This window comes from Cololabis saira, chromosome 18 (genome assembly GCF_033807715.1).
Source record: "Cololabis saira isolate AMF1-May2022 chromosome 18, fColSai1.1, whole genome shotgun sequence".
NCBI lineage: Eukaryota > Metazoa > Chordata > Actinopteri > Beloniformes > Belonidae > Cololabis > Cololabis saira.
In genome coordinates, this window is record NC_084604.1 from 28,912,814 (window position 1) to 28,936,019 (window position 23,206).

Here is a 23,206-nt window from a genome sequence, read left to right on the forward strand (position 1 = left end):
AGAGGTGACTCTAGGGGTCTATTTATTGTGTGACAATTGACAAATTTTCATTTGGTTTTAGTTGAGTGGTCTAGTGGGAACGACTGTATATACACACACACTCACACGCACATCCGTTCAAAGCCATTCACAAGATCCCAATGCGGCCATCAAGTACAAGATCTGCTCACACTCCAAATGTGTTAAAAACTTTCAGGATTTGAAAATGTAAATGAGCCTGAAGCTGCTATTTTCACTTCCGTTTGAAGGCCGCTGGCAAGCTGCTACCTGTTGCTGCCTTCAAGTTGGCTAACCAGATCACTAGCCAGCAATATCATATGACATATAAAAAACCATGTCAATATTCATTTAACAATAACTAGCAAAAATACAGAAGCAGCGTGTATGAAAAGAAAAATATACCCCATTAGTCAATAGTGTGTCACCTGTATTGAGAATAACTTAAATACTCCTGTTTGACTTTATCATTTTTTCAGATTGATGTGGAGATATGTTGTCCTACCGCTGTTCACATTATGGTTAATGTTTGTGAAGCTCTGTTAAACATCAGAAAAATCATCATCAAGCAGAAAACAGAGTACTTGGCTCAGAATAGAGGAAATGTTTTGCAGACAAGGGTCACATATTCCGAGAGAGGATCCTCACAATACCCTCGTTCTACCCTAACTAAACAATAATGTAGTCAGAAGGCATAAAAGCTGAGATGTGTCACACTTTTAGGGATTCTGTCTGTGCTAAAATAGACTTGACGCATAACTTCAGTGGAGCAGAGTAGCTCCACTAGCAGAGCTCAGCAGTTTCACAGCACTTCTGCCCCTGCGTCCCAGGGGTTATTTCTTGAGCATTTTTTCATTTTTTCGCTGTGCATTGCATGATCTAACTCTGGAGTGAACTTGCTAGGACATCCACTCCTTGGATGACTGGCGCCCACCCAGTTTGTTTGGAGATGGCCTCATAACTCTTTGCAGATTGGGCAGCAATCACTCATCTAAGATCATTGCTGATGTCTTTCTTCCTTGGCATTTTATTAACACACAACTGTGTGCCCCACACAAGCAAACTGCCAAAATGTCTGCTCTTATAAAAGGTCTCAAGACCTGTTGATAACTCAATCTGGTGCGTTTAACCGGCAGCGCCTGGCTGTTACATAGCCTCTTAAATCCAGTGTAACTATATTAGCAAGACTTAGGCTGCGTGTCCACTATACCACATGCAAGTTTGCATGCAGATGCATCACTTTCCCTTTCCCATTGTCACGTAGAGGCATACACTGAAGGCGTGTGCTTCAAAATTTTGGGTTACAGCCACAGCTGGGATTTATTTAAACTTTTCTATTTTGTTGTCATGCACAAATATAAACAACAAATTTAACATGATAAACCTAACAAACAAAAGTACCTCTGCTCTCAACCTCTGCCACCTTCCTCCAAATCTTGGTACATATTTTTATAACAGGCAGACTGCGAGGAAAAAAACTGCCATGCTGATTTTTTTCTCCATGGGTTTTAAAGGGGAACAAAGTTTTTTGCATAACCTGATCTGATATTACCACTAAAAAAAACACATACGGAGTACGTTCCTGTTGAACGCACTCAGGTAAAGAATGTATAGTGGACACCAACCACTACATTATTACACACTAAACTTGTATTTTGACTGAGTTTTCATACATTGAGTAATGAAAAAATGTAATATGCCATTTATTGTTGGTCATCTTAGGTTGTATTTACCCAATTTTAGGACCTAATGAAAATAAAAAAAAACATTTTGTCCAATGATATATAAAACTGAAAGAGGTTATAATTTCTTTATCCATGACTCTTAAAGGAGCATGAGGCAGGATTTATGAAAAAAAATACGTATACGTTTTAAGTTTTCTAGTAATAATGTCAGATGAAGCGTTCCAAACCAAAAAGAATGAGCCCTCTAGTGTATCTCTCCGTTGCCTTGAACAGGCTGTGTGCTGCAAAATGCGCTGCAATTCTGGGCCCGAATTTCCCGCGATGTCCTACGGATGTGACGTCACATGACGCTGCATGCGTGTTCTCGACGGCGCTCGGCTTGGATACAGGAAGAAGACGAGCGCGGTGGATCCAAACTTCTGTTTTGGGTAGACATGGATTCTTCCACAGCCGGCAAACGACCCAAGTGCTACCAAGAAGAAAACGAAGCCTTTATAAACAACTCAGTCACATCACCTGCAGTGCTGTGAGGAGTCCGTGCGCGCTCCCGTGCCGGCTTCGCTGTTGGCTGCAGTAACCCCGCCGGTCGTTGTGGCGCTAATGAGTCTCATTTCTTATTCTTGCCTCATGGTCCTTTAAGTGCATTGCACATCAGTTACAGAAGTCAAGTTCGCTAATATAGCAATAGAAGGAATATTAGGATATTGGGCTGTCTCCATAGTAACAGCAAGCTCATAGATGCCAAAATTCTCAGGTAGCACGAGTCATGTGAGAAATCTCATTCCTGAGCACTAAACTAATCCCACATCAGTATTTTATGACAACACAGAATGACAAGTTATAACAGTCATTGAGATGGCATTTGTCTTGTTGTGCTAGATGTGTTAAGGTATTTACAAGCCTCATCCATTCATGGCCACTATTTTAATTTAAATATGAGCAACCTTATTAAACACGACCTTATAGTAAGGAGTTTAATATTTCAAAGCTGACATATGGCACTAAATTTGGTAGAGGATGATATACGCTGCATGAATCTGACACTCAGAAATGTCAAACTTGCAGGTGATTAGATTACTGCTGAATGGTTCTGCTCATGCAAAGAACAAAAAAAATTTAATTTATGTTGTTTTCCTTTCCCACATTTTGCCTTTCAAGGTCTTCATTCAACAGTACATAGAAAGCAAAACAAAATTAAACTGTATACTGTATTTAGTAACTGAGCACACCCTGTACTTTATGATTTTAGGTGTCATCATAGTAATAACATCATCCATTGGTGATATAAATGGTTCAGTAGCACCAGGCTTAGGGAGGCATGTCATTTGATAGGGTCTAATGGTGTTAGGTCGATGAGAGTTACAGTAGGAGTGAGGTCATCCCTGGCACCTTCGGCAGTGATGCACCCTGTCTGTGAATCTCTAACAGATGACCTACTGCGTGTAAATGCATAGACTCTGCAAGACAGAGTTAGAGTTGCAGTTACTGCTTGCTGAATGTGTGAACAATAAATCATGCATATCATTTATATAAAAGCATTTACAAGACCATGTGCCCTTAATTGTCACTCTTCTGCGCTCAGCAAAAATTGGGGTCGTAAATAGTCCGCACATCAACAATGCTCGACTGTGGGTTTCAAGGTGGCGATGGATGCAAGTGTGACAGGGGTATTTGTGGAAGTATTGGAGACAGGCTTGTGTTACCTGTGGTGTAAAGAAGTAGGCTACAGGAAGCATTAAGAAGGATATGGTGCAAATATTTCAAGGGCAGCTATGTGTCTGAAAACACACAGTGGCGTTGTCTCCCGTCTGACTGACTCTCAGGCTGAGAAACTATGTTTGGCCGTGCCATATACAGCAACGTCCAGACCAGAGGTAGTCTGGCCTCTTTTAATGCACGCAGGGAGACGCGCGGCGAGGATCTCTGCTCACTTCAACAGTTTCTTTGTCGCCATCCTTGGCCTTCATGTTGTCACATGTCTCGAGTCTCTATGTGTCACCCCCCCAACTGCTCCTCCGTGCATGTTCTATATAAATAAAGTCTCTGTTTCCACGCCATGTTAATCCGTCGGTTTGTCGCAGCACGCAGGCTGGAAGATGCAGAACAACAGACAATATAAAAGCTTATAAATGCACCCTTACAAAGCACAAATCAATGATGAGTGTAACAGCAGAAAAAAAAGCGTGTGCACGATGTTTGCTGCACAAAAAGAACTATTTTCTTACGATTACACAGCAATGGAAAACAAATCACTTTAGATCACTTTGGATAGCTTTGAGGTATCTCAGGTTATATGCCCCCAGTCTGCCTGTCAATAAAGTAAAGAAGGCGCCAAGTGGACTGGTTCGTGACTTTCGTCGACTGAGGTTCTTTTAAATGTGCTACAGAAATAAACTCGACTTAACTGACCATGCGGCTGCATTTAGCTTTAAAGAGCAATCCGGAGCGTTTCCAGAGCTACGTAGTCATTTTTGGTCAAAACTGCCAGCAAATAATAAAATCCAGCTGCTTATTCACTTGCTCCAAGTTAAATATTTAAATATTTGTCACATGTTCTTTACATCTTAAGTCTGGACTTTACTCGGCCATGTTGGAAGGTCACCAAACTCTGAGGTCATTTCTCCAAGAACCTGTCTGAGTGGATTCATCTTTCCCTTCGCTTTCATCAGTCTTGCTGACGCTGCTGCTGAGACGAACCCCCTGTCATGATGCTGCCACCACTGTGCTTTTATTGTAGAAAATATTTTGCCAGATTTTGGGCTGTACCTCCTCTTCAGGCAATACCTACAACTAGACCCATAGTTGTTTTGGGGTTTTTTCACATTTAATGCATTTTTGTTTAATGCAAAGCGGCTGTCATTTGACCCTGCAGAGGGCCTCTTGAGCTTTACTCAACTTTTGTTTTCCCTGGCTTCATTATAACTCTTTTTATGTAGCCCCCCGGACAAGTTCAGCTGGTCCTCAGCCTCTTTTTCAAAATTGCTGAAGTCACTGTGCTCCTGGGGACTGTCAAACCTTTAGATAAGGTGTGATATGCTTTCTGTCATAGATGGCTCCCAACATTTTATAAGATATCTCCATGGCTTTGTTTTTGTCCTGAAATGCAGTGTGTGAACCATGTGAACCATGTAAATACATGCTTTACCAAACTATGCTCCATTATTTTGTCTGCCTGCAGAAAAATGGATGCCGTATACTTAAAGGAGCTTGAGGCCAGATTGAGGCAGGATTTATGAAAAAAATTCGTATACGTTTTAAGTTTTCTAGTAATAATGTCAGATGAAGCGTTCCAAACCCAAAAGAATGAGCCCTCTAGTGTATCTCTCCGTTGCCTTGAACAGGCTGTGTGCTGCAAAATGTGCTGCAATTCGGGGCCCGAATTTCCCGCGCTGGGCTGCGGATGTGACGTCGCATGCACGTTCTCCCCGTTCTCCCGTGCCGGCTTCACTGTTGGCTGCAGTACCCCCAACGGGCGTCGTGGCGAAGGGTGGCGCTAGAGAGTCTCATTTCTTAAAAGGAGCCTCATGCTCCTTTAAAAATGAAATTAAAGTATCACATTATAAATTTGGTCTCCACAGCCATGACGTAATGCAGAATTTAATTTGTGATTTAGATTGTGACACTTATGGAATATCATTTTTACAGCCAGCAGATTTACAGTAAATGACTAATATGATCCAAAAGCAGAAAAAGCACAGTATCTGGCAATCATTATCACTGAATATGCACCATACAATATGTAGCTCTTTCGGCAACTCTCAGGAGACGCTAACCAAAGTGCTGTCCATTAAGCCATAATTCTAATTCAAGTCACAGTCGAGCTGCACTCCCAGAGCCTGCAGTCACTTTGCCAAATGCTGGAGTTCAGGAGCTTTAGGAGTGACTCATTTAAATGCATAACTTCAATTACCATGATTAAAAAGATGTTTTTTATTTTTGTTTTACTTTTGATGATTGCTCAGCATTTCAACTATTTCCTCTGCAAAGAAAATCACATTTTCACTGATCATATTTCTTTTCTCACACTTTAAGAGCAAAGAAAAGGAAACTGTTGCACAGTGCAGGGATTATTAAAAAAAAAATTAAAAAGAAAGAAAAAGGCCTGAAACACGCATGTTTGATGGATCTTGACACTCAAGTTTAGTCAGATCTGTTACTTGGAGTGACAGCCAGAAATAAAGCAAAACTTACACCTCAGGTTGAAACATGACCTAAAGATTTAGATTCTCTGTGTGCATTAAGCTTCTTCTCCTCCTGGCAGTGGCAGCTTTTCCACCAACTAGGTCGTGAGGACTTTTTCAAAAGGTTCTCAGACTCGACTGACTAAACTTATGAAACAGCTACACCATGTGGACCAGTGAGGCACACTACACTTTGACTAAAATCACAACTACCTCCTTTTCCTCTCGTAATAGTAAAAGTATTTTAATCATCTTTCCCTTTAATTAAAAACAATGAAAAGAAGATATGTGATTTTAAATCTTGTATAAACACTTTTATTGTCGTAACATATTACAACAAAGAGAAACACCACACAGACAGAAATGTGTTTCAGGTTATTACATTGTAGGAGACAAGACAGCAAAAAGATGAGAGTAAAGCAACAGGAGCCGGAGCAGAAGGAGAAGGGAAAGTGCGAGAACAGTCTGAGGACAGTCTAAGGACAGCCTGAGCTCATCCAAGTGTGTGTCCATGCCAGCGCTCTGATAATGGCCCTGCTGAGAATACCGTGACAAGAAATAGAAATCCAAATGTGTCTCTCTACATATATAAACTAATACTTTCCAGTGGATCTGCCAGTAGCTTTTCAGCACTTTGTCCTGTTCACAATGACACAAACGTATGTCATTACTAAAATAACACTTTAACGCTAAAACAGAGGGAGTGCAGTCTCCCTATGCCATCTCACATAAATGCACATTAAGTCCAGTTTAAATAGTTAGAGATATTGCATAATGATTTAAGTCAACAGCAAAAAAGGAAAGAAAAAGGAAAGAACATTTTTTACCATCTGCATGTGGTACATAAATAAAGCTCAACTTTTACTTCATCATTTCGGAGAGAGAGGAATGATTACTAAAGCATCACCCAAATAAAATAACTCAAAGGGGAAAACAAAGCATACATTTAATTTCAAAGATGTTGTATTGCACTGATGCAGATGATGTGAATGACAGATGATGGGTTGTGGGCATATAATGCTTCATAATGATGCATTCTCACATTGTTCCATGACTACAGCCACAGACCGGTGCATCTTGGGTCATACTTCTGCAGACATGGCTGTGATCACTGGCTCAGGGGGTTTTGTGATCAAGTATTATTCTCCACCAGTGAATGAGGTTAATAAAAGGTCAGCAGACCCAAAAAGCGCACAAGCAGGGAGGATGATCAACGGGGACGCCAAGCTTCGTACAGTTTCAGTGGGATCAGCACCAAGACATATTTGAGCTACCTTTCATGTGAATAAAAAGTTTAAGGTGTATTGACAATGTTTCTACTTTGCATTATTCGCATAAGTTGAATAAAGATCTGCTGGCTAACCCACTCAGTATGCAATCAGACACTTCTGCTTTTGTCTGAAAACAAGCCTGTTGTTTTTGCTGCACAACTGCCATTATCACATACAGTACAGACCAAAAGTTTGGACACACTTCCCCATTTGTTTGAATGAGAAGGTGTCCAAACTTTTGGTCTGTACCGCATATTTCCATTTCAAACTTTGACAAAAAAAACATATTTAAAGTGGCTTCAAACTTAGCCTCTATTGTTTAATCTAGTTCTGATTGCAACACAGGTAAAGGACTGCAAAAGATGAATGAGTTTACCTCAGATATTCTAGGATGTATAGTATAGCCGTCTGAAAAAGAAAAACACTCTTTATAATTCAGATTTTACACATCACGACACGCAAGTCTGAGGTTCATCTACCAAATTTGAAGACCAGATAATGTTTCATCGTGTGCTCACAGGTAAAGCTGTAAAACTGATAGAGGGGGTTTTTCTTTTTTTTTTTTTTTATATGATTGCAATTATGTCAACAGGATAAACTCAAAAACATCTGTGACCTGATTCCTTTTAATTGTCTCTGAAGTTGTGTAGCCTTGATTGGCAGGCATTTATTGAGCTGCCCACAAAACGACAACTACATTAAGATGGACCAAGATCTTTGACTGCCCCACAATGACTGGGATGTAAAAACAAGTAGAAACCAGATTAAGACGAACATCATTTTCGGCATGTAAACATTTTAAGATGCCTATTAGTTTTCAAACTTTTTTGCTGAACTGATAAGAGCTTAGGTTTCATCTGTAGGCAGTCACACTTCTGTTACACTGCATTGTCCATCCGGACTGCGAGAGCGGACATTGATGGCAGAGCTGGAGCCTCTAGGAGGAATTCTGGTTGGCTGACTCTCCCTCAGTGGTCTTTGCGCCTGTCTTCCCTGGGGTGTGGATTCTGCTCCGTTGGGCTCCTTCTCCTCCTCTTCACTCTCACTACTTCCAGATGCAAACTCATATGCCTGGAGCCCGTCGTCTCCATCCACCTCTTCATCCTCTGGCTGACTGATTAGGAGCCGAGAGAAAGTTTGTTCCAGGGGTGACAGTGACGGAGACAGGGGACTGGTAAGATGGCGTCCCAGGAGAGTTTGGGGTCTAACAGGAGGAACGGACAGCATGATTCCAGATGATGAAGACTGCGATTGGTTTTCGGAGTCTGATCCATCAGCTGAGCTGACACGTTCTGATGTTGCTGAGGCAACAGCTGGAAGAGTAGGGGCAGGGACAGGTTCAGGCTCCAACCTCAGTCCTGCCACCCCCTTCTTGGGGATATCTACAACGTCCCTCTTTATTTTGCGTCTTCGGCCATGCTCATTCCTGCGATATTGCACCATATTTTCCAGATCAGCTACATAAAGAAACCCTGCAATAAGCATCTCCGTGCTCTTGGTGCCCTTCGTGAAAGCCTCCTCCAACTCTGCGCTCGTCCTCTCGTCATACTGCCACCATCCGTTGCGTCCCTCGTAGTACCATGCATAGTCGCCTCGGGACCCACTGCCACTTTGGCTCAGCCCTGAAGCTGCTGCCTTCAGCTCTTCAGGAGAGAGGAGAACCGGCCGCTCCAGGAAGTCCTCGGGGATTTCATGTCGACAAAGAGCACAGCGCTTGCTGTGCCAGGACGCACCTTTCACACACAGGAAACAGAAGACATGGCAGCATGGGAGACGTACAGGATGGATGCACCTCTGCAGACAGATGGCACACTCCTGGGTGGTGGTGGTTGTGGAAGAAGTGTCCTTTCCTGTGTTCTCTATCAGCTTGGGGGGAACCTGGGGATTGACAGAAATGTCCACTTCTTTGCGGTCTGCCATGCTGCAAAGAGAAAGCAAGCGTTTACATCAGTTCTGGTGAAATGTGCACGCCACAACATAGTCATGCACTTGTGTACTAAATGAGTTGGATGACTCAGTGACAACACAGGAATGCAATTTGGTGCATTAATCTAGTATATATATATATATATATATATATATATATATATATATATATAGGGTATAGCTGAACCCTTCTTCCCTGTACACCAGGCAGTTACAGCGGATAGCCACGACCATTTTAAATGATAGTTTACACCCTTTGCACAGTGAATTTCAGTTTCTCCCCTCTGGACGGAGGTTGTCAGTCCCATTTTGTAAAACAAAACGTTATAAAAACAGCTTTGTTCCAGCTGCAGTAACACTGGTGAACAAGCTGTAGTTTGCACAAAAGTTGCACAAGTCACTTTTCGGAGCACAATGTATTTTACAATGTTTTTATCTTATTGCTCTTATCCATTCCTAACTTGGAGGAAATTTTGCTCTTGGTGTTTTAATTCTTTTTTAGCCTCATGTCTTTTATTTCTTATATTTATTTCATGAACTGCAGCACTTATATACATATATATACATTATATACATATATATAAAATTGCACTGGACTTTTTTACCAAATACCTCCTCGCACTACTGTAAATACTTCCACACTGGGAATGCTGCAATCACCCATGTACATACTCTAACTTGTAAATCATGTAATCACATCTCATCTGTTTATAATCTGTTTATAATATATATTATCACTCATTCATGTCTGACCTGCACCTCATAACAACAGTATTTATTAATCTGCACTGTGTACATACATACTTTATTTGCTTATAGAGGAAAAGTAGGCAAAGTAAAAATCAAACAATGCTGAGTGGGAGAAAGCGAGTGGGTTAAGAGACCTCAGGTTGAAAATATGCAGTCAATGTGCAGATTTTGTAAGTGAAATTCGTGTTCATCATGCAGATATTCTTGAACAAATATTATTAGAGAGACTTTTCATGCTCTCTTTTTTTTGAAATTTCACAGTTTCCCTAGGTCTTAATTAAAGATTCATTATCTCCTTTAGTAAAAAGGTAGGCTACAAAAACACCTTATTTAACCATGTCTTTCCAGGTCTGTTTACAGCAGCTAGTCTATGGGAATAGACTATGGTTGTGCGTTTTTGAAATCATTGTTCTACAGTAATTATAGACCACACAGTCCTGAGCCAGTGCTAATGCAACATGACCTAAACTGGGGCTTAAATAAAAATAAGGAAGTTGTGTAATTCTACTCTGATCTGGGTCTGTGATGTCATAGTAACCTGAAATTTTCAATGGCTCACTGATGCAGCCAGAAACAGTGACAGGGTTATTCAATGTTAGAGTTGTTGATACATTCAAATATATACGCTAAAAAAAGACATCCTCTTTAACTGATATGTTTTTTGTTTATCCTAAATAAACATAATTACTTAGCACATTTTTATGTTACCACTTTACTTACATTTTCAATGATTTATTTATTATAACTCATGATCTGATTGCCAGCATGGTTTGCTTTTTCAACATAAATATAAAACTAATCATTGAAGTGATTTTTAAAATGGTTGCCTTTAAAATGTAAAATACATTCATACCGCCAGTATTTACAAATGTTCTTAAGGAGAACTGCATAAATCCCACTTCTTTATTATTATAGTATTAGGTTTCATTTAAAGCATATATTTTAATGTAAAATGATGGTTTTGTCCTGTTCACAATGACACAAACGTATGTCATTACTAAAACAACCCTTTAACGCTAAAACAGAGGGAGTACAGTCTCCCTATGCCATCTCACATAAATGCACATTAAGTCCAGTTTACATAGTTAGAGATATTGCATAATGATTTAAAGCAACAACAAAAAATTACATATTGTAAATTTCTGTCTATATTGTTCATTTCTGTTTATACATTTTATCTGTCATCTTACGTCACTTTTTGTAAAGATTCACATCCGGCACTTTTTAATCCTCATAATGTACATTTCTGTTTATTTCTGTTTATACATTTTACTATATTCTATCTCTTATTTTATCTCCATATACTTGTTTGCTTTTATATTTTTATTTTTACTGTATTGCACCAATCACCACAACAAATTCCTTGTGTGTGTTAACAAACTTGGCAATAAATCCCCTTTCTGATTTCTGATTTCTGAAAAAGAAAAGAAAAAGGAAAGAACGTTTTTTTACCATCTGCATGTGGTACATAAAATTCAAGCTTTATGCTTGACTTTTACTTCATCATTTCGGAGAGGGAGGGATAAAATAATCCAAATAAAATAACTCAAAAGGGAAAACAAAGCATACATTTAATTTCAAAGAGGTTGTATCCAGTACTCGAGTTGTAAAAGGAAATCAGGGGGGTGGTGGATTTTATCATATGGGGACAGATAATTTGTGCTGATTACAAATAATATAATATATTACAAATAATAGCACTGACCAAAACACCTGCATAAATACTGCAGGAATGACATAGCAGCAGTTAAATGCAGCCTTCTGTAAGCTTTAAATATCCACTGGGCTTACATCAAATACATCAAAACACAACAATAAAAAACAGTTTTCTGAACTTATCAATATGCCTCTGTCCTTCACAGGATAAGTAAAATGGATCACTACAAAAACTCAAAATCTTAACAAGAATATTTGTCTTATTTCTAGTTAAAATGTCCTATTTTAGTAAAAAAAACTGTCATTACACTTAAAACAAGACTCATCACTGGAAAAAACAACAATTTTCACTTGTTTCAAGTAGATTTTCACTGAAATAAGTAGAACAATCTGCCAGTGGAACAAGATTTTTTTGCTTGTAATAAGAAGATAAATCTTGTCCCACTGGCAGATTTTTCTACTTATTTCAAGTGAAAATTTACTTGAAACAGGTGAAAATTGTCAAATAAGTTATTTTTCTAGTGTTATTTTTCTGGTGAAGACTCTAAATGTTGAAATAGCAGTAAAACCACATTCATTGATGAAATGACATAAGGGATGGAAAGGGGGGATGTCAGTTTTACAGGGGGGATGATTTGGACCGTTTTTATTTCAGGGGGGGATGCCATCCCCCCTCATCCCCCCTCAACTCCAGTACTGGTTGTATCGCACTGATGTATCGCAGATGATGCAGATAAAATGATCACCAAGTGCCTAATTGCTTGTCTTTGTAACGAGATCTGGCAACCCGGCCATGGGTTGCCAGACACTTCAGGAAACGCCCTCGTACAAACAATGCATTTACTTTCCCATTATGGTCTGTCGACTTATATGGATATTATTTGTCATCTGCCACCTAGTATATCCTATTGTCTTTCTCATTGCTCTTTGATAAATTGAACAGTAGAGGCTCGTTTATGTCAGACAGTTGTAGCACCAGAACCTGCGTAGCTTATTGCTAAGCTAAAACTGGCCAAAATGCACGTTTCTAAATTGAATTAAATCTGGTATATCTTGCAATGAGCCTTTATATTTGTCTTTGTGTTAAGAAGTATTCCCCTAACCTGATGAATGGTTAGCTGAGGTCGAACAGCTCCAATTGCATATTGTTAACCTGCTATCTATCTTTAGTCAATCTTTGAAAATACTCACATGAACACTACGGCGTCTCTGGACAACCTCCTCAGCTGAAGCACGGATGGATATATTTATACAGCTGCATTCATATATGGTTGTTAAGTAATATATAGCGAGCGGTAACTTGGTTGCTGCGTTATTTGAGCCAGTCTGTGAACTGGTTTCACTTCGCCTGGTTTGACCTGACACACATACCACAACACTTCTGACGCGCATGCGCACTGCAACGAAACACGCCAGGACACCGGTGTTCTGCCAATCCTTGCTCCCTGCCGAGAAATGCTACTTTGTGGTTCCGCGCATGCGCACAGTCGATTTTCAAAGTTTGATTGCCACGGCCCACGTCCATCATTTCTTGCACGATGTAAAATTGATAATATGGGATGTTGAGTATTTGATCCTTCAAAATACACTACCCATGATATGAATTGCATTACACTTTGTCAGAGGTGGACAGAGTACTCGACCCCAGTACTTGAGTAAGAGTACAAATACTACTGGTCAAAATTTACTCCGTTACAAGTAAAAGTAGCTCAGTCAAAATATTACTCGAGTAAGAGTAGAAAAGTACTTGCTTTTAAAGGTACTTAAGTATCCAAAAGTAAATGCTTTTAAATTTACTTTAAGTAAAAGTAAGAGTAAGAGTAAGAGTAAATTTCTTATTTTCCACATCAGTAAATTACTATATTTTTTCTAAATTAATTGTTGCGGCTCTGTCTTGACAAACGCAGGCTACTTTGGCGGTATCGTTTTGAGGAGGTTTGACGTATTTCCGCTTTACGTACATCCCAGTGGAGAGCGTGCACTGTGATAGGTCTCCTCCTTTGACAAAAACAGCTTGTGTCCAATAGGATTTTAGGGAAGAAGAAAAAAGAGCAGACCTGAAAGTAACGAGTACTTTTCAGCCTTCCTAGAAATTTACTTGAGTAAAAGTAAAAATATTTGTCTTGGAAATGTATTCAAGTAAGAGTAATAAGTACCAAAGAAATCTAATACTCAAATAAAGAACAAATCCTCTGGATATGTACTTAAGTACAGTTAGGGTTGCCACCTTTCAGAAATAGAAATAAGGGACGCTCCGATTTCAGCAACGCAGACCCCAAAAAAAGGGACATCCCCAAAACTTCTAAACTGCATAGAAATGTATTTATTTTATATGAAAAAACTAAATGCTTTGATTTAAAGTTTAAAGTGCTTTAATAGCATTTAACTTGCATGACTGTACAGACATCCAACCATACTAGCAACTGAAATATCCTCCCATGACGTCCATCAGCCCAGATGTAGACTATAACCTACAGGTGAAGGTCGGAAGATTAGAATATGGTGTAAAAATTCATTTATTTCAATAATTCAACTTAAAAGGTGAAACTAATATATTACATAGTGTCATTACATGCAAAGCAAGATATGTTAAACCTTTATTTGTTATTATTTTGATGATTGAATTGTTTATTGATTTCATAATATAGATTTTTTCATTAGGGGTTTTCATAAACTGAGCCATAATCACCAAAATTATAACAAATAAAGGCTTGAAATATCTCACTTTGAATGTAGTGGGAAATACTATATTTATTTCACCTTTAGTTGAATTTACTAAGAATTAAGTTTTGCAATATATTCACATTTTCCGAGCTTCACCTGTATATTATTACATCAATAAATAAGAGCATAATATGTGTCCGTATTGGTTCAATACGGAATGCAACTTTTAATTCCCAATTACGGAACAATTCCGTATTTTAAGGGACGGGTGGCAAGCCTAAGTACAGTACTCAAGTAAATTTACTCCGTTACTGTCCACCACTGCACTTTGTGAACATTATATGATAAAGAGAAGAAAACAACCACAATTCTATGGCTTTTATTTGATATTCATTCAGTCATTGGCCTTTATTTAACCAGGCAGGTCATTAAGAACACATTCTTATTTACAATGACGGCCTGGCAAGAGACAAGAACCACTTGGGGGGAAAGGACGTGGTTTAGGGAGTAAAACAGTAAAATTGTAGCTCTGCAAAGGTAGAAAACAATTAGGTAGCATTTTTTGGCAAAGCAGCAGAAATTGGCAGAACACCGGTCAAAAACAAAGATATTTCTTCTTGCATTTATACGTTTGACATTTTTATTCTCATTGTAGTATTAAAAAAAAAAAATCTGAATATTGACTCAATGAGCTTCATAATATTTACATAATTTAATATTGCACGTAGACCTTCACTTTGAACCTGCAAATACTAAATAGTACTAGAGAAAGGTTCACTTCCAGGACAAAGTAATGTAAAATGTAGGTGTGCACACAAAAGCGTTTACATTCGGAACGATTACGATTACATCTTTAAACAATCTTTTGAGTATCAGAATAAACTCTAGCCGTGTGTTTTGTTTGCAATTATACATAAACGTATTTTGAAAATTAATGAATGGACAGCTGCTGGAGTCTAGCGGAACCTTTGATTCAGGATGAAGAACACAGGTTCCATCCTGGGCCCTTTTCAACACATTACAACCGACTCCTGTCTTTCTTTTTGATGACACATCTCCTGATGTCTGACACATGTGGGCAGGGGTCACCATAGTTACTCGGCGGGCGCAGGACTTGTCGGCTTCGTGTCTCTTCTCCCCTCCTGTAGACTCTGTTGCCCCGTTTCAGGGAACACTGTCCCCAACTTGTCCATTCTCCAACCTCACAGTGAACTTCAAGAGAGCAAATGATCAGAAAAATGCTCACTGGGGTAAAGGGATAAAGAATCAGAGACAGGGAGTATCTCTCACTTTGGGGGATGCACAGCTGCATGTCAGGCTCAAATCCTCTGGGACAGGTGTGGTGGCACTGGCCTTGGAGATGGTGCATATCTGCTCTGCACCTCGTGCATATGTTTCTCTTCACACACAGCTCACAACCAGGAGGGCACTCTAACACAGATAGACACAAATTACATTGTTGTGCATACATTTCTATGATACATGCACTTGCCAGATGCTACTGAGTATTGTATTACCTGTGCATTCATGTAGTACTGTGTTTGCAGTCAGCCCCTTTGGACAACTTTTTTCACATTTGCCTCGGAACAGGAAGTGGCCTGGATGGCAACGTGTGCAGAAATTTTCACTGAAGCAGGACGCACAATCTGCCTTGCACTCTGCAGGCCAATGGGAATGAACCTTGGTCAGTGCAGAGTGATCACAGTGTCAGGACTGCAAAGATAGTTTCTGTTTGGTTTTTCAGAAATACATTTCAATTCGTTTTTTAAATCACCATTTAAATCACCATTTTTCCCCATTCAATTTGGGGAATTTTCTAAAATCAAGAGGTCACATACCCTCTCTAACATTTTGAGCCATCGAGGCATGGACCTGCTATTAACTGGAAGCTGCTGAAACTAAAGTGTCACTGTCCACAGACAAAAATACTTTAACATCGGCACGGACTGAAAGGAAAGAAGGGCCAGGTTCAAAAATGATTTCCAGACCAAAGTAACGGGAACTGAAACAGTTTTGAGTAAGATTGGAATACATGCTTGCAGCAAAATGGCTAATAATGTCAACACTTGGGGTCATACATTTAAGTCAAAAATAAATTGCTTGCTTTGCAATTAGCTAATATTTGGACAATATTTAGCAATTCAAGACAATGCTCCAAAACACACATGAAAGCTGATTGTGGGGTGAATAAATTAGTCTGTAATAGGAAACATGTACCGGTACATTTAATTGAATACTACCATTCTGTCAAAATTAAGAAAAAAAACAAGAATAAAGGGTCTGAATATCCAACTGGACTCCTGCCAAAGCTTAGTGATGGGCTATCTGGTCAGTGTGCTTCCTTCAAAGGAACATTCAACCAAATACACTCACCAGCCACTTTATTAGGTACACCTGTCCAACTCCTCGTTAACGCAAATTTCTAATCTGCCAATCACATCGCAGAAACTCAATGCATTTAGGTATGTAGACATGGTGAAGACGATCTGCTGCAGTTCAAACTGAGCATCAGAATGGGGAAGAAAGGTGGTTTATTTGACTTTGAATGTGGCATGGTTGTTGGTGCCAGAAGGCCTGGTCTGAGTATTTCAGAAAACTGCTGATCTACTGGGATTTTCACACACAACCATCTCTAGGGTTTACAGAATGTGGTCCAAAAGAGAGAAAATATCCAGTGATCAACAGTTCTGTGGGCGCAGATGCCTTGTTGATGCCAGAGGTCAGAGGAGAATGGCCACTGGTTCGAGCTGATAGAAAGGCAACAGTAACTCAAATAACCACCTCCATCAATCTCTGAATGCACAAGACCACACTGGGTGCCACTCCTGTCAGCTAAAAACAGGAAACTGAGGCTACAATTAGCACAGGCTCACCAAAATTGGATAATAGAAGAAGGAAAAATGTTGCCTGGTCTGATGAGTCTTGCTTTCTGCTGCGACATTCAGATGGTAGGGTCAGAATTTGGCTTCAACAACATGAAAGCATGGATCTATCCTGCCTTGTATCAACAGTTTAGGCTGGTGGTGGTGGTGAAATGGTGTGGGGGATATTTTGCTGGCACACTTTGGGCCCATTAGCACCAATTGAGCATCGTGTCAACACCACAGCCTACCTGAGTTTTGTTGCTGACCATGTCCATCCCTTTATGACCACAGTACCATCTTCTGATGGCTACTTCCAGCAAGATAACACGCCATGTCATAAAGCGCGAATCATCTCAGACTGGTTTCTTGAACATGACAATGAGTTCACTACTCAAATGGCATCCACAGTCAACACATCTCAGTCCAATAGAGAACCTTTGGGATGTGGTGAAACGAGAGATTTGCATCATGGATGTGCAGCCAACAAATCTGCAGCAACTGCGTGATGCTATCATGTCAATATGGACCGAACTCTCTGAGGAATGTTTCCAGTATCTTGTTGAATCTATGCCACGGAGGATTAAGGCAGTTCTGAAGGCAGAACGGGGGTCCACCCGGAACTAGCAAGGTGTACCTAATAAAGTGGCCGATGAGTGTATAGGCATATTCCATGTATAATTTGACTATTTTTTTTTTTTTTTTTACCTTTTTTTACTATGAGGAAACCCTCAATAAATAGATTCCTTCTCAGATCTTTTGAAATTTCACTTTGGGGATTAATACATTTTTATTGAACTGAATTTAACCTATGGTGAACTAGTGACCTGTCCAGGGTGTACTCCCGCTTTTTGCCCAAAGACAGCTGGGATAAGCTTCAGCAGATCCCTGTGACCCTTGACAGGAATATGCAGGAATAGATATGCAGGATAGATAATGGATATGAATGCAAGGATTAAAATTGAATTAAACATGCACCAAATTCATATGAATTTTCTATTAAATGAAATTATTGTTTGGATATTCATGTTCATCATATTTGTATATGCACTTATGATTATTACTTATGATCTCTTTTTCCATTTTTATTTATTATAAGTATCTCATAGCCATCATTTTTGTCCATCGTACCTGTAGTTTCTTGTACTGGCCCCCTTTTTTCTCTTTTGTGCATGTTTACAGGCCAGAGCTTCAGGAGCTGCGTGCTGGCCTGCGGTCCCCCGCCCCCGGGTATCCCGCTGGTGCTTCCACATGCCTGTGTGGATGTCTGCTGTGTGCTCCCTGACCACCCCAGTCTGCTCTCCGGTAGGAGGGTCCCCCCTTATGAGCCTGGTCCTGCTCAAGGTTTCTTCCCTCCTAAAGGGGAGTTTTTCCTTGCCACTGTTTGGCTTAAGGCTTTTCTCCCACTAGGGGAGTTTTTACCTGCCATTGTTTATGTAATAATTGCTCGGGGGTCATGTTCTGGGTCTCTGGCGCCTAGAGACAACTTTTGTTGTATTAGACGCTATATAAATAAAACTGAATTGAATTGAATTGATTTAATTTGGTACCAAAACATATATTCAGTTCTCAAAATAGATTGTCATTCCACCGCTTATGTGAGTTCACTGATACCTACTGTTGCAGGTGCTGATATGCGGAGAGCGCATTCCATAGTGACCTCTGGGACAGGAGAACAGACATGTCCCAATCTGCCGAAACCCATCCAGCTCCAGGTGAAAGAAGAGCCGCGGTTTACAGGACAGACAGCCGTTCAGAGTTGAGCAGGTCGCACATCCTGCTGGACAAACGTTGCCCTCTGAAGAAATACCTGCAAACAGTTTCGAAGCAAATTAAGGTATGAATCTTATACATGTGTGCATGTGATAGAAAGAGGCTTGGGAAGTTCTGGCTTCTTGAGTATAACTGTGAAACCAACTTGTCTTTTGTCCAAATAAAATATTCAGCTCATTACCCTAAGCCCCATGTACAGTATGCAAATGTTGCAGACAACATATTTTTGTAAGCTCTGATCCCAGTTTTGAAATTCATAGTGTCTTAGTGGGCAAAAATACCGGAAATCTATGACTACATTGTTCCTTGAAAACTCACAGAACACTATTATTGTCTCCATATGTGTCAGTCTGCTCTTTGCAAGAAAAACAAGACAGACAATCACAAGAGTTAAGATTGACTGTTGCATTCAAAATACATACTTACGTTTGGATTGCTGAGTAGTCTTGCTGCTTCGGCCATGTGAAAGATTCATCAAGTGCAAAAAACAAATTAACGACGATATCTGCATTTTCCCTTTACCTTCAGTTCAGCATTTAGCCAGTCAGCAGGGCAGCCTCACTTCACACCCCTAATCCCATGGTATACAAGTCAGAAAAGGTGCAGTTTTCCACAAGGGTCGTTCAAATGACCACACGTAGAGGCTCCAGCCCGGTGAACACAGCAGCTGAGAACAATGATGCCACGCAGAATGCAAACAGAAAAAAAAACATTGTATGATAGTCACAGCCTCGATGAAAATAAGTTTGGGTAAGTTGCTGGGAGCTTCTTTTTTTTCCTGCACCCTCCTCTTCCTTCTTCTCAACCCTCCTCCTGATCCATTATCACATCTACTTGTGCCTTACTCAAAGCCACCACACAGAATGTGACTAACAACTCTGCTTTTTTGCCAAATGGTGAATCAGTTCATTGGGAATATTCATCTTCCCTGTCACAAACCCTGTATTTTATTAATTATCTAACATTTCCCTCTTCTCACATTAAAATCCTGATATCTGTTAAACAAATGCTGATGTTTCACACATTCATCCAGGGAAAGGACCTCTGTGATCGGCTTACTTTTGGTGTCTAAGATGAGCAGACACGAGCGGGATTTTGTCACATCAGCGGATTTCATTTTCGGTCACTTGCAAAGCATGAAGCCCGACACCTGCGGTGCACATGAAGTGCTTTCACACATTCACTAGAGCCTGGAAATGTTCTAGGCATCAGCCAGGAGAGCTTTGTATTTGTTTACGACCAGCATGGGACTCTTTGTCAGCAGCCTTTGGCCTCAGGCTGAAATACATTTGGAAACCCTTTATTTGTTCTTGTTGTGTGCTTTTTTTTTTTTCCAACATGCAAAACTTACAATAAAAACAAACTGTATTTTCACTAAAATCAAGCATTTCAGGTGCCTAAAACTTGCCAAAGAAAGTAAAAAAAGTAAGCAGAAGCTTGTGAAAGATTCAGATGTCCTTTGCAGGGAAAACGAATAACAGACAGAACTTATTGGAATTCTTGAAAAACATTTTTTGTGTGATATTTAAACTTGTCTGTACTTATTAACCACACAAGCATGTTGGTTTTCAAATCCCTGCCAGATACCAGAAAGTTGAGACCGTGAAAACAAAATATCTCCTCAGTTGGTTTCATTTAAATTGCAAATGAATGACTCTTACATTTGTGCAGCATCAAACACATCAATGCTTCATAAGATTTTCTTGCATCAACCCAGTGAAGTTTCGCAAAGAAGCAACAAATCCAAACTTAATGTGTTCATGTTTGACATAAACCATGAGTTGGAACGATGCATTTTCCATTAAGACACGATTCCAGGAGATGAGAACCAAAACTACAGGATGATTTGACTATTTCCCAACAAGAAAACAAAATGAGAGAACTGGAGGTGTCAGAGAAGACCTTCGGCTCCCACAAAAAAATGCTGGAAGGCATTGAAACTCTCAGTCCTCTGGGAGTTCTGTTTGGGAATTCAGTCTGTACTATCAGCTGTTTTGGAAACTCTGTTTCTCCAAAACATGACCTCTCTTTTCATACGCAACACGCCTGGGAATTACTTTTCTGATTTTATTCACTTTTGCACTTTGGTTCTTAGTCTTTTCAATACTTATTGCTTCATCTTTGTGCAAACTGGGCAAATGCAGTAATAAGTCATTGTAAGATTGTCTTTTTTAATTTAATATCTTCACAAAACTTTGCGGGACAGACACCAAAAGACACAGGAGCTCACATGAAGCCCTTGAAAGCATGTGTTCCTCATTAAGAATCTGAGAGAAAGTTTGAACTCCTTAGCTTCCCTGAAAAAAAAAAAAAAACCTCACTGAGGAAACATCAGTGGGAATTTACACTTGAGCTGATTTATCTGGAAAGAGATTTAGGAAGATGCAGCCAGATAGATGAGCTTGACAGGGGCTCATGGGTCAGCTTCAGTTATAAACTAGAAAAAAGAAACACAATCGCAGAACTGGGAGACTCGATAGAACAGCAGGTGTGTCTCAAACTTGCTCAATGACTCCAAACCTTGAACAGATAAAAGCGAAGCGTCATCTCAGAGGAATGTTTGGATGTGCTGTAGAGCAATGAATGTCATTTCATCAATTTCTGGAAAAAAAAAAGACATATTTTTTCTGTAAAGCACATATCTTGAACAGGAATGTGTGGAAAACGTTAATGCCATCAATGCTGACTGATTATTGAACAGCAAGTCCCGGGAGACAAAGACGACGATGATTTCATCCGCGTTATCAGATCTAAGGAGGCTCTATTGCAAAACTGTGAACTTGACCATGTGGGCTCCATCTGAATTAAAATTGGGCTGTCTGGGGACATATGGACTTGGGCTTGAAAACGAAACAGCGTGAATTATTTTAAATATCATAACTCCAGCCAATTTTAAAAAGAAAACTCCCGCTCACCTTCTTCTCACCGTACTCGTGTTTATTGGGCCAACGTTTCGCGTCATAGACCTTTTTCAAGGCATCCTATGACCGAAACGTTGGCCCAATAAACTCGAGTACGGTGAGAAGAAGGTGTGTGGGAGTTTTCTTTTTAAAATTGGCTGCAGCTTTCCTCCTCCGACGCACCTTTCTGCATATGCGGTGTGCTAAAAGTTTTCTACTTCAAATATAACTCCCAAATAGGAGGCCAAATACATGAAGCTGATGAGGGATACGAGTGGGATAAATGGGCATAGGATTATAAGGGGAGGAGTTGTATGGGTAACTTGTAGTTAGTTGTCAGTAAACTCTGATCCAAGCTAAAAAAAACAAACAGGAGGAGATCCCACTCGGTCCACGTGGGAATACGGAAGTATGGCCACCAAGGAACCTCCAGACAAACCCACTTCTAACAGGAATGAAGTAGAATTGTAGGTCTTAAGACCGGTCTTGGTCTTGTTATGGCCTCGACAGTATTTGGTCTCGTTCTTGTCTCGGGTCTCGCCATGTCTCGGACTCGGATAATTGAAACAGAATCTTGTGATCAGCAGTTCTTCCTCTGGTTAATGTACAGTTTTGTAAACTATTTGTATTTTGCATTTGATTTAATGTTTTGGTTTATCTGCATATGTGTCTCTATTAAATTACAGTATTGTGTTTATAATGGCCTTGTTTGAATAAATATATGGCTGCTATACAGAGTAATTGGCTACTATAATGATAAATGATGCAAGTTCATCTCGATAATTGTGTGTATCTTTAATATTTAAAATTCACGTTTCATCTACAAATTGGTCTTGACTTGGTCTGTCTTGTTCTTGGTTTCTTGACTACAAGTCTAGAGTGAAGTTTCAAAGGCTCTATATGAACCCACTGACACCTGTTCAAACGAGAGGGAACACGCCCGTCAAGGCCGTGCTCGCCGGGGTGCCAGATCAGATTCTTGAAGATGACCACGAGAGGCCGAGGGATGTCTTAACTGCCAAACTGAGTCAAATATTGAGTGCAAGCTGGGGACCAATATAAAACATGTGGATACATATTTTATTATCTTTTACATGAGGCCATCGCCTTTCAGATAGAAACACTTAGATGTACGTTTGTGTTCTCGTCTTCTTTTGCTACATTTACACACATCCCTCATCACTTTCTTCATCTTGGAAAGATATTAAATAGATCAATAAAAATGTGTTTCAAACTAGAAATGTAGTAAGGATTACAATCTGCCACTTTTGATCCGCCTGCACACATAGTTAAAATACATCAAACAAATTTAACAACATAAATGAATGCGTTTTCAAAGATGTCAGGCTGTGAAGAACCCCGTGGAGATAAGACGTGAGCAGATCATCTCGAGTGAAGATGATCCACGTGGCGTGGAGAGGATGTGAAGATGGCAGCTGAGGAGAGTTGGTGAGAGGCTGAGGGGATGCCAAAGCAATCATGGATTGTGAATCTTACATCAGATTTTGCAAAACATTTTTTTTCCCCACCCTAATTTTGAAA

General features: G+C 39.9%; 2 protein-coding genes across 2 annotated transcripts; both read right to left on the reverse strand.

Annotated features, from left to right (window-relative positions):
- Window positions 1-6,168: 6,168 nt before the first annotated feature.
- LOC133418458 (E3 ubiquitin-protein ligase rnf146-like) lies at window positions 6,169-12,839 on the reverse strand. Its single transcript, XM_061707149.1, has 2 exons — window positions 12,658-12,839; window positions 6,169-9,055 (listed from the first exon to the last, which is right to left on the reverse strand). The coding sequence occupies exon 2, from the start codon at window positions 9,052-9,054 to the stop codon at window positions 8,002-8,004; it is 1,053 nt and encodes a 350-aa protein (XP_061563133.1). The 5' UTR covers window position 9,055; window positions 12,658-12,839; the 3' UTR covers window positions 6,169-8,001.
- Window positions 12,840-14,529: 1,690 nt separating this feature from the next.
- LOC133418499 (R-spondin-3-like) lies at window positions 14,530-19,407 on the reverse strand. The gene is made up of 5 exons (XM_061707218.1): window positions 19,191-19,407; window positions 18,610-18,801; window positions 15,648-15,788; window positions 15,421-15,561; window positions 14,530-15,342 (listed from the first exon to the last, which is right to left on the reverse strand). Exons 1-5 carry the CDS (start codon window positions 19,273-19,275, stop codon window positions 15,149-15,151), a joined length of 753 nt encoding a protein of 250 aa, XP_061563202.1. The 5' UTR covers window positions 19,276-19,407; the 3' UTR covers window positions 14,530-15,148.
- Between the last annotated feature and the right edge of the window lie 3,799 nt (window positions 19,408-23,206).